We start from the raw sequence: 16,463 nt of genomic DNA, 5'->3' as shown, positions 1-16,463 counted from the left end.
AGCCACCAACTCTGAAGACTTTGAAAGGAAATTAGACAAATCGTTGGAGGATATGACTATGAGCAAAACTCATTCTATGAATGGTTTCAACATCCTGAAAACTGAAATGGACCCAGTTTGAGTGTAGCTTGTAAGAAGAATTGACAGTGGTGTAAGTAACTTTTTATTTATTTACACTGTCTCTTGACAGTTTTACAACAAATACATTTTCAAATGTTTGCACAAATTTTTTAAAAATATTTTTTAAAAAATAAATGCAATTGAAAATGCATGTAGCAACAATGAAAGAATACATAAAACCAACAGGGAATCTATCTATCTAATTCCCAAATGCCTGAGAGAACTAAAAAGTCTTCCAGCTTCTGAAAAGAAATCAGAACCATCAAGATTTCTTGGGGGAACACATTTCATAACTCCAGGACCACCTTAGAAAAGGCAATGGTGCCCTTATTTCCCTAGAGGCCATAACTTGGAGCAGGACCCCACTGGCAAATACTAAATTATTGTAGTAACCTCATGTAATTGATGCCATTGCCTGATGCTGTTTACTTGTTTATGCCACAGGGATTCCTGGCAGAAAAAGAACATGGTATGGAAACCAATGTCAGATTGTTCTTTATTCCATTGGAAAACACATAAACCCCAATTTCACTTGCCAGGTCTAGATAGTACTCTTTAAAGTTTATTTTAATCTCTGTTGCTGACTTTTAGCTATTTTATGCTTTTATTTTGCATTTAATTTGTTTTTCTTTTTATTGTAAAGCAACCCAGAAACTATGCATTATGGGGCTGCATACACATTTTGCTTTAAATAACCAAATAAATAAATAAATCTATGTAGGACTGTCACAAAACAGCCACTAATATGATATACAGAACCACAAAGAAACTGTTGTTATTACTTTGGGCATCTTTCGGGTTCTGCTGACATTTTCTCTCCATTTTGATAGACATGGGTTGCCATTGTATACACACTTGCCTAGGATTTACTGCGGAATAGATATGCATAGGATTCCAATCTTAAGCATGATTAGATTCCAGAATACATATTTTTGAACCAAATCTCACCAGATGGCATTTAGCATGAGAACAGAACTATGCAAGCATGGCTCGCCCTGCAGGGTAGAGCTGTAGCAATAGCCTCCCGCCAGCAGCATCCCTGTTGCTTCCTGGAAGAGGCAAGGTGGCAGTGAGGTTGGTGCCATGCAGATGCATAGGGGGAAGCACTGTATGCATCCCAGAACTGCTGCTGGGAGGCTATTTTGCAGTACTGTCCCACTAGGCGAGCCATTCCTGAAAGAATGTATGCAGCCTTGAGCTTCTTGGAGAAAAGAAAGAAAGAAGATTGTAAAGGCCCAAAGGAGCAGAATTATGTGTTTCTAAAACCTTCAACATTGGCTTTTGTGAAACTGGCAGGGTGGTTAAACGACATTAAAGCATATATATTTTCTTACCTGCCTAGGCAGATCCTTGCCTTTTTTAATTTCTTCATCAACTTTTCATCACCAAGCCAGAAATGTAGGAATATTGGAGGAAGTGTATAGTCATATTGAACAGTCTTTGACAGAATAGAATTGTTGTGGTCATGTATGTGTGCCCACCCTCGCTCCCTCCCTCTTTTAACATAAATGATCTTGTTGAAGAGCCACTATGTGATATTTGGCTCTCAAACACCTAAGGATTCCTAGTAATCATTCACAGATCACCGGACTCACCCTTGTTGTGTAGGCAGCTTCTGGATCATCCTCCAGAACACGGGAGAGGCCAAAATCCGAGACCTTGCATACCAGGTTACTGTTGATGAGGATGTTGCGGGCAGCCAGGTCACGATGGACATAGCCCATATCTGACAAGTACTTCATGCCAGATGCAATTCCTCGAAGCATTCCCACTAGCTGGATGACTGTGAACTGAGCATCATGTTTCTGTAAGACATTTACAACAGCCTTTCAGATCTTCGGCGCACCCAGGACCTGTATCCGCACACATTCTATCAAAGTCACTGGGAACCTGCCTTGTGAAAATGCTCTGCCAAAACTCAGTGCTTATAATGAAAATAAACCTGTCCCAGGCATTGTCGGATGAGACATGGGTAATTTCATCTGTCCTTTTATTATTGCACAGTTTTTATATGAGTTCAGACTATATAGCTCCCTTTGGGCTGATTTCCCCCCACTCCAGTCGACTGTGGGGGCCTAATTTCACTGAAAACCTTAATTCTCTACTCCGAGTTAAGCAGATACACAGGAAGGCAGACAAAATATGATTATAAACATATATAATGGATTCAAATGGGCACATTCTATCTGTGACTCAATATTATTTTTCACAGTGTAATACAATTTCATTCTTTTCTTCTGGCGAAATGCAGTAGGTGCATATATTTCCTTGTTGCCCAGGTATCATGCATCAGGCTTGCAGGATGGGGGCCCCTGCCTGAAATCCTGGACAGCTGCTGCGAGTCAGTGTAGACAATACCCTGACTGAGTACAAGATGTTCCTGTGTTCCTATAATTCCTTATGAGGCAAGCAGTAGACTCATATCCTTATGATATTTTTACATATATGCAACCAACCTTTACTATGGTAGCCATTACTCTGAAATTCTACCAATAATGGTATAGTCACACTGATTTATGAAGCCAGGGGCATCACCACAGAATAAACAGGGTACTTACCCTCAGGAAGCTATCCAAAGAGCCATTTTCCATATACTCAGTAACAATCATGACAGGTTTACCTGGGGGGAAATATTAAGCACAATCACTCTGTAGGATAAGCAACCTTATAACCAAAATGCTTAAGTCTAATTAATGCATGCATGAAGGGGTTAATCCCATAGAGCAAGCTGTCCTGCCAGGCTTATCTAGGTTATTCCCTTTCAACTTGAATGGAAAGAAGTCAAGCCTATGGTTCCCCTCAGCCTACCATGAAGCCACTCTTGTGTTCCTATAGAATTAATTAGGAACTTGCACTATTTGGGAACACAATAACATCTTTAATAAAAAACAATTCATCATCATCATCATCATAAAGTAAAGGGTTAACAAGAGAAAAGTTAAGTTCTACAAAATGCAGAGAGCTGTATTATGGTAAAACGGCTAATAGCATTTGGTGTTTGATCAGCATCCTAAAAGCATTCTCCAAACAGAAGAGGGGCATAAACAGGATTGTTTGCATGGCTATCTGTATGATTTAGAACAGGGGTGGGCCTGAGGATGACATGAAGCCCTCAGCCTAATTTCACTCAGCTTCAGAAAGCCTGGAAGGAGAGGAAGAAGGCAAGGTGGCAGAAAGAGGGGTGTGACCCATTCACTTTTGGCCCTCCCCTCCAACGGTTGACATATGACCCCCACACACCTCACCCAGCAGATCAATCATATGGGAAAGAGGTTCTCGTCGGGGGGGGGGGGGAGGTTCCCATGCCCGGTTTGCTGCAAACATGTTCAACTTGAAGGTTCTCCTATACTTTTTATGAAGCTGCTGCTTCTGTCAGTGACAGAATGCTAGGTTAACGTGAGCTATTGGTCTGAAGCAATATGGCAACTCTGACCTATTATAGCAAGGCTATATGCAACTGCATTTCATTTTGGGTCTCATGAAGGCAGCTATAATATTAGCATTTCAGAAGATAATTCTTTAATCACAACAAAGGACTGTTTATTTATATGAATCTATTTTATCTTCTGTCCTAGGAGATCGGTGCAAATCATCACAATTATTCAGGGATAAAGCAAACTTGTCACCACAGGGCTCAAAGGCCAACATCTTAATCCTAAACACATTTACTTGGGAGTGAATCCTATTGATTTCAAGACAATTTACTTCCAATTAAGAATGCTTAGGATCATAAAATGAGCCAGGGGGACAAGAGGCCAGACAACGCCAGCAGGAGAGCAAACAATAGGGGAATATTTGACAATATACTAACATACACAAGAAATACACAGATGGATGGGGATGAATCACAACCATTGCTCATAATTATAGATTTCTCCATGCTTGTTTTCGTCTGAAATTGCCACTTCACTGCTGAAATCTTAGCACATAGGAAATATTTCCATCAGTAGCCCACTGCATATAACCCTACTTCACTCTTTGGGCAGAAAAGGACATGGTCGTATGGTGGCAGTATACCATCCTGCTTCCCTGTGACTAAGCCTCATTCCATGCCCAATAAGCATGGGGCACTTTGGCCCGGCGGCACTGTGGCCCATAGATTGCAGCAAAATACTGGTCAAGGTTTTGTCCAGTATTCTCTCTGTGTGATGGGCTCATGGGGAAAATCTGCCCCATGAGTCCTTGCTGAAGAGGGGAGGAGAAAGCCTATATAAGGCTGCTCCCCCTGAAGCTCACAGCCATTTTGCTTTGAAAGCTTCCCGCCCTCCCACCCTCAGGTTAGAGCCTTCACTGGGCAATTCTGGGTCGTTGGTTGACAGGGCTGGACAGGATTTTTTCCTCCTCTCTCAACCTGATTGGCACTTGGTTGGGGTTTTTTCCACCTTTCCCTCAATGAAATTATGGCATTCCTTTGTTAGGCGGAAGGACATTGTTTGTATGAGGGCAGAAATGGCATTGGTTATGATCAACATAGTATGGGGGGGGCATAAGGGAGCTGAGGGGAGAATTGACCACAGCAAACCCAAGCATGGGTTCAGTATCTGACTGGTTGGAATCTGCACCCTGGTCCCCCAGTGAGACCCTGCTTGCTTGGCTTGCACCACAGCAAGGTTCAACACTGGCTGATTTCCATCATACAGGTTTGGAGTGATCCAAACCCAGCAGACCCATTCCATCAACCTGGGGCTTGTGGAATGATGAACTGATCCTGGGACCCAATGCCATGCCAACCCTTGCCCTTGCCTGCTGCTGTCAATAAAGATTTGGTCTGATTTTATCCCATCACCATTCTACATTCTGGTTATTTTGCTGCTCTCATGGGTCACATAATGTGCTTGCCTGGACAATTAAAGGTAAAGGTAAAGGTACCCCTGCCCGTACGGGCCAGTCTTGCCAGACTCTAGGGTTGTGCGCTCATCTCACTCTATAGGCCGGGAGCCAGCACTGTCCACAAACACTTCCGGGTCACGTGGCCAGCGTGACAAGCTGCATCTGGCGAGCCAGCGCAGCACACGGAACGCCGTTTACCTTCCCGCTGGTAAGCGGTCCCTATTTATCTACTTGCACCCGGAGGTGCTTTCGAACTGCTAGGTTGGCAGGCGCTGGGACCGAACGACGGGAGCGCACCCCGCTGCGGGGATTCGAACCGCTGACCATGCGATCGGCAAGTCCTAGGCGCTGAGGTTTTACCCACAGTGCCACCCGCGTCCCTGGACAATTAGCTAATAGCAAATATACTACATTTAATTATCACAAGCATTAAGTAGTTCAGGAGTAGCAGGTCTTACTCAGGACCCTAACAGCCTTTCCACTGCCTAATGGCAATTGGACACAGTTCTTTCATGTGTCCTTTGTGAAGAAACACTGCCGTGCTTATGCTCCAATGAATCTTTACAAAGCTCAGTCTTTCAGATCTTTCTGGTCAGGTCTGACATGAGTTATGGCTTGGGAACCAGAAAAAACCCCACTAGATAATCCACTTAGCAACTGCTTTAACTCCTTAGGGATAATGCCGCCCCCCTCCATGGCTTTCCATTCATAATCAATAAATACATGGCATAATACAGCATAATGTTCATTCAGTTAATTATTAATAACCATATGACAGCTGCAAATAATTCACAAGCTACCAGAATTATGTGCTCGTACGGCATTACAGGACTACGCTGGCAGTGCACAATTTCCATTTTATAAATGGCTACGGACCTATTTAGTCTGAGGTATCCCTACTAATACAGACCTATAGTCGAAAGTTAAATTACTGTCTTGTAAATTGCCATGCACATTCTATGCTATATGAACAAAACAATGTTTACCACCTTTCAGAGGTGTTGCAAAGGGATTGAAGCCACAGATTGCCATACTTCATATCATTTTTTATGGGATCTCATGTTTTAATAAAATAATTAATATCAGAGAGAGGATTTCAATGTTATTCTCAGGAAATTTTGTGTGATATTTAAAATGCAGTCAAACCAACAATTCACATGCTAGGAGCTGAAGCGCACAGAATTTTCCTCTACGTTTGCTAGAGAGAACTCCATTAGAGACACTCCCACTGTGCCCTGACAGGGAGAAGGCATAGCTATATATCTTCTCTTACTTGCCCAGGCACATCCTCTCATTTTTTGCCTTTTCCTCAGCTCTTCACCACCAAACCAGAAATGTGAGAACATCTGCTAAATCTGAGCTCCAAAGCTCAACTACATTTAAGCTAGACTTAAGTATGTACTTGTCACCAAATTACCATTTTAAACCTGCCTGAAGAAAGCTGCTGTTATCTGTTACTCTTCAACAAGTATTCTGTGGGAACAAATGTTATTTATACATTTTACAAGATTGTCTGTGCGATTATTGATTTAAGGGGGAGAAAAGGGAGAAACACCAGGAATATCGTCTGCCTTAAAGCATTCGATCTCCCTCCCGTCACCATGTGCTGCTCTGAGGGTGTTCCCAACCCCCTAAAGCCAATTTCAGGGGGCATGGGAGGGGGAAAAGTCCCATTGCACAAGCAGAAGTTCTTGTCAGCTTCTGCTGACAGGACTCATTAGTTGCTTCCTGCTCTCAGGTCTCAGCTAGACTGGTAAAGAAAAAGCGATTGATATGCATTGTATGTGCGATATAACATTGTGCCATCAGCTGGCAATGTGGAGTCCCGTTTTTCTCTACCTGTTTTCCCTGTTTAAATTTACAATGCTTTAAACTGAAGTGGGTTTTTTTATGTGTCTAGATCCAGCCACAGTTAAGCCTCCATGTCATCTTCTTTTATTCAGATAAAAATGTGGATGTTATTTCATAATATTGCTCCCCAGTCTCAAAACTCAACAAACTGTTTCATTCCAATGACAATAAAATGTGGATTCAGACCTTTGAATAGATTTCATTGCATATTTACAAAATTATCTTTAGGCTCAACAGCAATCTGTTCAAGAGATGCAAGATAAATAAAGGACAAATGTTACTCTGTGTACACCACTGTTAAATGAGGTCAAAGTTCTAAAAGCAGAGCTGGCCCAAATAGGGATCATGCCTATGTCTTACTCTAGAGGAAGACCCCATTGGTCCTTCCTCAGAGTGAGGTACGGAAGATGAGATGAAGTGGCAGCAAAAAAGCTTCCACCACTAATGCAGTGGCAAAAAAATCAAGGGAGGGAGGAAGGAAGAACAGGTGGTTTGATAGGCGGAAGGGGGGAAGGAGTAGGATAGTGCCACTGATAGATGGAAGGCATAGCTAGCTGGCAGCCCCAATGAACAGGACCATGCCTTAAAGGATGTGAGGATACACCACTACCATTTGCTGCAGTGCCATACTTGTTTCCTCTAATAGCCAATTCCTTGGACTGAATGCCTATCAGTTTGCACATGAAACAGGGCCACCTACATACAGAGGTGACACCCTTGCTAGGCAGAAGTACATATCACTGTGAATCAAACGAAAGAAAGAAAACTCAACCATATTGACTGACATGAAGCCATGAACATACAAAGTCTTGATGGCAGTTGAGAGGGAGTGGGTGAGGAGAGGGGAGGCTAAGGGTTTAATGCTGTACTCACCAAGGGCATAAACTACACAGAATCAATGGGGCTTACTTCAAGTAGACTTATATAGGGGAAGGAGGAAAAAGTGTCCTTTATCCATTCTCCACCCATAAACCCCATTCATCTACCCCCATACTGTGAGGCTTAAACAGTACAACAAGGCTCCTATTCCATGTTCCTGTCTGGAATATTCCTCTAGGGGAATGGCTATAGACAGCAAGACTTTGTTATAGGTCCCACATGCCTTAGTATGTTTCAAAACTCTAAATAAAAAGAAACTGAGTGGAACATTGTACATTTGGTAGCAAGCAATGCTTATGAGATGAATTTACACAACAAGTAAAAGCCAAAGTTGCCTGGTTACAATCTGAATGTTTCCATATTGATAATGTGCCAGTAGTCTAAAATTAGGAAAGAAGCAAAAGCCTTTCAAATCATTAGACGTACATTTCCTGCCTTATTTATCCTGTTCTGAAGAGAAATTCTCACTAACACTGAGCTGGAAATGTATGTGCAATCCGAAACATATGCTCCAAAGAAAACCTACGTATTTTTTTTTAAAGAAACGTTATGTGTTAATTTATCAAAATGCAGCCATTTACACGATAACAACTTGTGTCAACAGTGTTTCTAAAATTTATTATACTAAACTGCTACAAATTGCTGTAAATTATTAGTAAACTAAGGAGAACATGTGTGTTGGCTATTAGGGCTGCTGCCTATAGGACACCCTAGAGACCAGTGTGGAAGGAAAGTTCAGCACAGAAACAAATATGTTACAGGGGAATAATTCAGTGCTGGAAGAATGGTCGGAGGTCTTATTTCACCCATACACCTTATCGCATCTCTAGTGAGTAATAAGAGACACTGTCCCTAAACAGTGAATGTGTGCCTCTGGGTTCAAGTAGGGTTCCTTACAGACATTTGCCATGCAAGAGGTCAAGAATTAGTCCATACGAACCTATCAGCATGAACAGTCAGTTCCTTTCTAAGGGCCATCCATCAAAATTGGGTTTGCCATGTAACGGTCCCAATGCCTATTTATCATGTGCTTTATATATTTTGGAAGGTATGCTTGGCAGACTCCTTTCAAAAAGAACACCCATGGATAATATACAAACTTGAACTATTTTCTTGAACTATGTCCAGCTTACCTTTAAGCTCTACATAATTGCCAGTAAAATTCAAAAGCACTGGAGAATTTATCATTGTACCATATCGATGCAGGAAGAAATAATCTATTAAGTATTTGCCATCTTAGTGATAATGCAAAACATGTATCTGAATTACCTTCTTGAAAGCAGCAAGAACATTTATAATAATAATGTCAGCAATGGCCAAAAACATTTCCCCTCAATAATGTCTTGTGTTATATGTCTTAGCTGATATATATTCTAAACAACTCTGAATTGTAATGTGCTAAGGCCTTTTGTGGTAGTGAAGCATCGGGTAGTGATTAGCTGGCCTGCCATGATGTCATGGAGTGCTCATAAACGTTCTAACTGCTGAAGAAATGACACTATGAATAATAGAATGTTTGCAAAAAGTCCAAGTGAAAAATCACTTTGATTGAGGGGGAAATCTAGTCCTAACTCAGACCTTTGGGGGCAAATTACACAACCACAGCATTTTTCATTGCAAAATTTGCACAGAATTATTATTATTATTCCTCTGTTGAGCATTGTTACCCACAAGGTAGTAAACAATGACCACAAATTTGAGTCACTTACCATTTACAGTTCTTTCTGTCAACAAAAAGCTCCTGGGACAAGAAATATCCCAAGAAAATCAACTTGATTTTACCTGTGGGTTGCTCTTGTCTTGTTGTTCCACTCAATGTAATGTGTTGGGGTACCAGGAAAAACTGATGTGGCATTATAGGTTAACGTGCCCAGAGAGTTGTTTTTTTTAATAAGTTCCTGGGACAACACCCAAACAAGAAATCTATTGATTTTATTTCATCATGGCTGTGGACTGCTGTTTTGGTTTCTTAACCCCCGGGATCTCTTCCTACTTATAATTTTGGGAGTGGCTTTTCTACCCCAAGCTCCATTCCAATGCCTCTCATAAAAGCAAAAGTCATGCTTCAAAATCAATACATTCTTCCAATATCTGAAGGACCGCCAAGTAGAAGATGGAGCAGATCTCATCTCTGCTTCTCCAGAAGGCAGGACTAGAACAAAAGGATGGAAGTGTCAGTGGAACAGTCTGCCTTGGGAGGTGGTGGGCACTCCTTCAGTCGAGGTATTTAAGCAGATTGAGTGGCCATTTGTCAGGGATGCTGCAGCTGCCTCCTGCATCTGACATGCATTATACAGTAGGTTGGACTAGATGCCCTACAAGATGTCAGGCTTTGGGGAATCGGCTTCCTCTCCTGTGGCCGTAAATGAGCAGATCAAACAAAAGGAATTCTTCTCGACCTTGGGGAAAGCGCTGGAGGAATGCTGTCCAAAGACCATGAATCTGCTAACCTCTCTCTTCCAGTGTTTCTTCTCCTAGCTGTTCCCCATCGAGTATTTCCCAGCTTCTGCCTTCTGAACTATGCCCCTCTGCAAACCACTGTTCCAAATCCTGGGAAGATTCAGGAGCAGGAGAAGGGGGAGGAGGTGGCTCCCACCATTCCTCTTCAGTGCAGCCCTCCTCAGCACGGTCCCTGACACAAGATCCTGAAGGGCTCTACAACACTAAGCTACATATATAAGCTCTATGATTTCTGATGAATGTCTTATTTGTTTTCTTACTAAGTGGTTGCACTAGGCGCAGCTTCTTCCATTGTTCTTCACCACCCATCTTTTCTATGACCTCCAAACCACTATTACCTTTGCATGCTTCGGTTGGTCCTCCCTACGGAACATTTTTGCCCTTCCGCTCAGCCCCTTTACCCCAAGAATACATAGTTTATTCTGTTATTGAACCTTGTGTGACCTTTTCTACATTTTGTTTCCTTTTAATTGACCCCTTCTTTCCTCAACTCCCTAGCACAGTGTTGATAGAGCATGACAATGAACAGGTAAAGAATGAAAAGGTCAAGGTCTCACTTCTTGCATTCATCAGATATTATAGAATTATAGAATCGTCAAGTTGGAAGAGAATCTGAAGGTCATCTGGTCCCATCCCCTGCAATTCAGGAATCTCAGCTTAAGCATCCATGACAAATGGCCCTCCAACCTCTGCTTAAAAACCTCCAAGGAATGAGTGTCCACAACTTCCCGAGGAAGTCTGTTCCACTGTCGAACAACTCTTATTGCCAGAAAGTTCTTCCTGATGTTTAATGCATTCCAGACTAAGCAAAGATGTTCTTAGCATATCTAGTGTAAACATCCAATTTGAATAGGGTAAACATAAAAAGTTTTTAAAACTTTTGAATTTCCCCTTTTCTTTCTTTTTAAAAAAATGAAATTGTCATCTACATTGTGATAGCAATATCTATACGGGATTCGATTTTATGCTAATCAATTTATCAATGCTATTCTTGGCCATTTGCAAGGCAGGAACTAATATTTGCCCACTTTGTACTGTTCTTATGGCTCCTAAAATACATATGAAATACCATGCAATAAATAATGAAATTAAGATTTTACATGGACCAATTATTGCCACATGGTTTTTTGCTGCCTAATTGTGGCTATCCAAATATCTGCCAGATGCTGACACCATGAGGTAATGTGCAGTATGGTTTTGTAAGTGCAGCCAGAATGCCTGCAGCTGTTTAAGAGCAATCACTCTCAGCACAGATCCCGGTATTTTCTAATCTTGAATGACAACTGTAAAGCATTATCATCATTATCACCACAGGAGGGTGTATAGCACACAGAATTCTCCAAAACCATAAGAGAATGCAAGACTGTGGGTTCCTGTAGCATATATTTAACTATTCCAGAAGTTTAAAGACGGTTGCGTAGCCCCTTAAGATGTAAAATACTGCTTCTACATTAAGTAACTGCCTCGGTGTTTAGGAGTCATTGTGACTTATAAGCATCCTATAAGTAAGACTAGAACATTCACAGCTCAAGGATTATCAATACTGTCTAGCAACATAGTGTCAAGTTCTCTTTGGCTGGCAGTGGCCAAAAGAAGGGAGGTCACATAGGGACTAGACTGCCTAGGACTGGGTGATATCTGGTATTATCACGATATATCACCAGCGAAACATTGCCGTATCTCAATATATGTCTGAAATAAGGCTGGAGCTTATAATAATCTGGGGAAATGTTTTTTAAAAGAAAAATCTAAATTTGATGTGTATAATTAAATGAAAATTTACTCATGCTTAACTAAACTATTAAAAATTTCTGGAGAATATATTACTGTTCTGTTAAGGGCTTTATATACCCATGGTAACACCTTGTTAGAAAGTCAGGTAGACAATCTAGGTGCCACATGGCTCCTGAAAACTAGGTTACAGACAGTCATCCGACCTCTGCTTCTCCTCCAAAGAAGGAGAGTGTACACCTACCAAGGGTGTCCTTTCCACTGTCAAAACAGCTCTTACTGTCAGAAAGTTCTTCCAGTTGTTTAGTCCTTGCTTGTCGCTTGAAGCCATTCATTTGGGTCCTACCCCCAGCAGAGCAGGAGAAAACATGCTGCCTCCATGAGGGCCTTGCAGATAGGGCAGGCAGGAAACGGCCATTTACTTTGCAGTACAGTGGTACCTCTGGTTATGAACTTAATTCGTTCCGGAGATTTGTTCATAACCAGAAACCGTTCTTATCCTGAGGTGTGCTTTCACTAATGGGGCCTCCTGCTGCGTGCCTCCAGTGCACAATTTTCGCTCGCAACCCAGGGCAAAGTTTGCAACCAGGAGCACCTACTTCCGGGTTAGCAAAGCTCATAACCCAAAGCATTTGCAAGGAGGACGGTTTGTAACCAGAGGTATTACTGTAAGTCTGTAAGGCCAGCTGGACAGTGCATTCGCTATATATTACAGGGTCAAAAAAAATTGAAACTTTTATCGCGGTCTGGCGTTCATCCTGGTAAGAGTCAAAATATCAATTTATCGTCCACCCCTACCTAGGACTAGGCAGCTAAGAGAATTCTAGATATCTTAGGAACTACATTTCACATAAACCTTTCATACCTTGCCTACAGACCATGGATTTTCAAATTACTCCCTGTGGGTGCAAATCAGATGAGCAGTTTCTGAGAGTTTTAATGAAAAGTCATTGGCCACAGACAGATGACATTTGCAGCTTATGAATGTGATTTTCCACCACTTGATTCAAAGATCAACTTCTTTTGAGGTATATTAAGGCAAACCCTTTCCATGACAGTCACGGGAGGAGGTCTTTAAGAGTCTTCCATACAATTTTCTATACACTATCTGCAGTATGCTACAACATACACAAGCCGACTTTAAGTATTTCTACAAGTTTCTTCCTACTTCATATCACCCAAAGCGTTTTCTTCAAATACAGAAACTCAGGTAAATCTATTCAACTTTCAGCTCAAATAATTGCCCTGCCTTTTTTGAAGGTTATTTATTTATTTATTTATTTATTTATTTATTTATTTATTTCAATTGATTCATTCTCAATTACAACTGTTTAGACTAGGGGTAGCTTGCCCTTTTCAGCATGTGGGCCACATTGCTTTGTGCAGAGCCTTTGGGGTAGGCATGGCCAGAGGCAAATATTGGCAAAGCAATGGATATGGTTACTTCCTTTGCATATTCTAGCGCACAAAAGTTATACATGTCTTTCTATCCTTTGTCCAGGCAAGCAAGAAGCATTAAAACAATTCGAGGACATATTTATGCCAGGAGCAGGCACAGCAGGGCTGGTGAAAGGGGTGGTCTGGTGGAAGCAAGATTAGGTTGGGTGTGTGTGTATGTCATGACCTCAGGAGAGTCCCATGGGCCAGACAGAAAGAGAGGGCTGAATGGCAACACTTTGCACCGGTGCCTGAGATTCCCAAGTCCTATAGTAGACAACAGTTCTTACTTTTAGTGACAACTCCTTCTAATCGGATGATGTTGGGGTGATCAAACTGTCCCATGATGCTTGCCTCTCCAAGAAAATCTCTTCTCTGCTTATCCGTGTAACCAACCTTCAGAGTTTTGATTGCCACTGAGATTTCTTTTTTAGAAGGAAGTTTTAGACGACCGCTGCATACTTCTCCAAACTCGCCTGTCAATAAAAGCAAAATATAAGGGAAACACTTTTTTTCATTTCACAGCTCATGACAAAACATAGAAAACTGCGCTTTAATTGGCACTGAAAAACTGACATTTTTACTATCATGGATCCCATAACATGTGGTTCCCAACCAGTCACTCCTCCAAGCACTAACAAGAGTGAAACCTTCTTTACTTCAGCAGTGTGTTGGCCTCATTTGCCTTCAGATAATCACCCTGAGACTGTTTCAACAACAAGGCAACTTTAGCAAGCCTTTTCCGGAATGAGCTTGACCGTTTCACATTGTTCAGTTCCGATTCTTCAAAACTATGGCACCGACAACTAAACTGCCTTACAGTAATGTTCTTCAGCAAAAACAGAATTTTCACACAGTTCTCATAGTACGGTCATTTTGCAAAAGTTTTGTGACAGTTTCATTTCACAATGATTATGCCAAGTGACAAATGACATTATGCAATAGATGAAGCAATAGACACTTTGTCCTATGGCACAACTTGTCTTAATTCCAGGTTAGGAATTGATAGCCATTTGATAAAGACCTCACAATCTTGGCCAACAAGTCAAGGAAGTGAAACCATTCCCTCCCCCAAATAAAAAGCAGCCAGTACTTCCATAGTTTAGTTACAATTCAGTCAGTGCTGTGCTTTCTATATAGGAATGAAATCTACAGCCAAAGACCAGTAATTCTTCACCCATCGCTACATCCCTGACAGGAAGTGTCAGCAACAGATGAGATTTCTGTTGTACTGTATGCTGTAAATATCTATATGTGACTAATTTAGGCACATAGGTCAAGAAGAACACAGACCATGTGACAGTGTGATGATTTTTCATCTTGACAAATTCACATAGAATTTTAACAATTGTCTTCAAAAGCCAGCTTCTCTGCTATAGCCTACTGCTGACATTGCTAAGAAGTGATAACATTCTTGCTGGCATTAAAGTGGTATAGAAAAGCCTAGCATACACTGCACTGCATTATATTTTCTTTTTGATTCATTGTAGGTCAAAAAGGGCCATTCAGCTTGAAAATGAGCTTTTGGGGATTTTTTTTAAAAAACTGACTATTTAGAGATCCAAACATGCATTCAAGAAGCTATACAGGCTGTAACAAGGATTTTGATGAATAAAAATCTGACCTCTACAATAATCCACATCTGCCAGCATGCTTTACTCAAGGCAAACAGCAGTTCTATTCAAATATTAGCATTAGGTCGATACTGTTAGGACACCATGAGAGCAGAAAATCAAAGCATGACACCAGAGGGGCAAAAAACCCACTTTGCAATAAATCTTGTGGAGGCTTGATGCTATATTTTCTTTAGTTTTCTCTCTCCTTTCTTTCTCTCCCTATGTATCTTAATGGTCGTAACTGCTATAAGCTGCTGATCTCTTACACCTACATTGTGTGACAGCCAGAGGAACTTTTATTTATCATTTGAGCAAATGCGGCTATTAAACCTATCTATGAATTCTTTGCCTGAGAACACAGTCAGAAGTGTCCACTGGCAGGTGGGTGGGTGTATGTACATATAGTCTGAATTTCAGGGAGAAATGTTATGTTTTTGTTACATTCCCCCTATGCTGTTTTGCAGCTTATGTAGAATATAGATTGCCCTGAATAATAACAACATGCTCCAAGCTATACAGTGGTGCCTCGATGCCTTGATGTTTAGGTCCTCTTACCAAATGGTTGATAAATTCAAACCCTACATACTGCAATTGTGTAAGCAATGCAAGCTATAATTAGGTGAAGAGGGATTAATGGAGTCCTAAATTAAGTCAGTATGCCATGTTCATAGTAAAACATGTGCGTTGAGAAAACCTAGCAAGATTAAGATACAGAGGAAGAAGAGCAGAAATAAACCCAGCGTTGTTCAGTTGATTGAATGTTGGGATGTCTCAGCCAAGAGCTTGGGAAATTGCTGATAGAACCATACATTAATAATAATAATAATAATAATAATAATAATAATAATAATAATTTATTTATACCCCGTCCATCTGGCTGGGTTTCCCCAACCACTCTAGGCTGCTCCCATCATCATCATCATCATCATCATCATCATCATCATCATCATACATTTAACCAGTTGTGCTGTGCGGGAGTGAGAGCCTTACATTTCTGCCTATCTGGCATGCCTCTTATACTTCCCGTTGTCTCAGACATCTCATTTGAATATGACATACATGTTTAAAACACAAGCCACTTAAGCTTGAACTTAGTAACTGATATGCCATACAAAATCTGGAGATTGACGTGACCTGGGCATAGTGCATTGGATTTTATACATGTACACACAACTGGGATGGCATGCTCACACACGGCTGTCAGGGGCATCAGAGGTGGGAAAATGCACCAGATGAATGGCAGGAAAGGTTTGTGATGTATAATCTGATGCAGCCTGCTCTCTGTCAAGCTCAGGTCTTCATTTGTGAATGAGAATTATGCTACTACCAAGCTGTTGTGAAGTTAGGTGACAAAAGAAAATCATCTGTATTTTATTGCTGCTTTGGGCATAGTACGTTCTATAACAAGATGTAATAATTGTAATAATAATAATAATAATAATAATAATAATAATAATAATAATAATTACTCCTCAACCATTCAAACAGGCACGTTGTTCACTTCTGATAGCTTATAATGGATTTCCTTTGAAAAAAAAC

At 41.1% G+C, this 16,463-nt stretch overlaps 1 protein-coding gene across 4 annotated transcripts in view; it reads right to left on the bottom strand.

Annotated features, from left to right (window-relative positions):
• The window catches only part of EPHA3 (EPH receptor A3), a 201,079-nt gene that overhangs the window by 11,773 nt on the left and 172,843 nt on the right, over positions 1-16,463 (bottom strand). For all 4 annotated transcript variants that reach the window (XM_053386346.1, XM_053386344.1, XM_053386343.1 and 1 more), the window contains 3 exons: positions 13,599-13,784; positions 2,679-2,740; positions 1,716-1,925 (listed from right to left, as the gene is read on the bottom strand). In XM_053386346.1, coding sequence (XP_053242321.1) covers positions 1,716-1,925; positions 2,679-2,740; positions 13,599-13,784 — 458 coding nt within the window. The remainder of the gene's footprint in view (positions 1-1,715; positions 1,926-2,678; positions 2,741-13,598; positions 13,785-16,463) is intronic.

Source organism: Podarcis raffonei, chromosome 4, assembly GCF_027172205.1.
Source record: "Podarcis raffonei isolate rPodRaf1 chromosome 4, rPodRaf1.pri, whole genome shotgun sequence".
NCBI lineage: Eukaryota > Metazoa > Chordata > Lepidosauria > Squamata > Lacertidae > Podarcis > Podarcis raffonei.
This window is presented reverse-complemented; position numbering and strand designations above follow the sequence as displayed.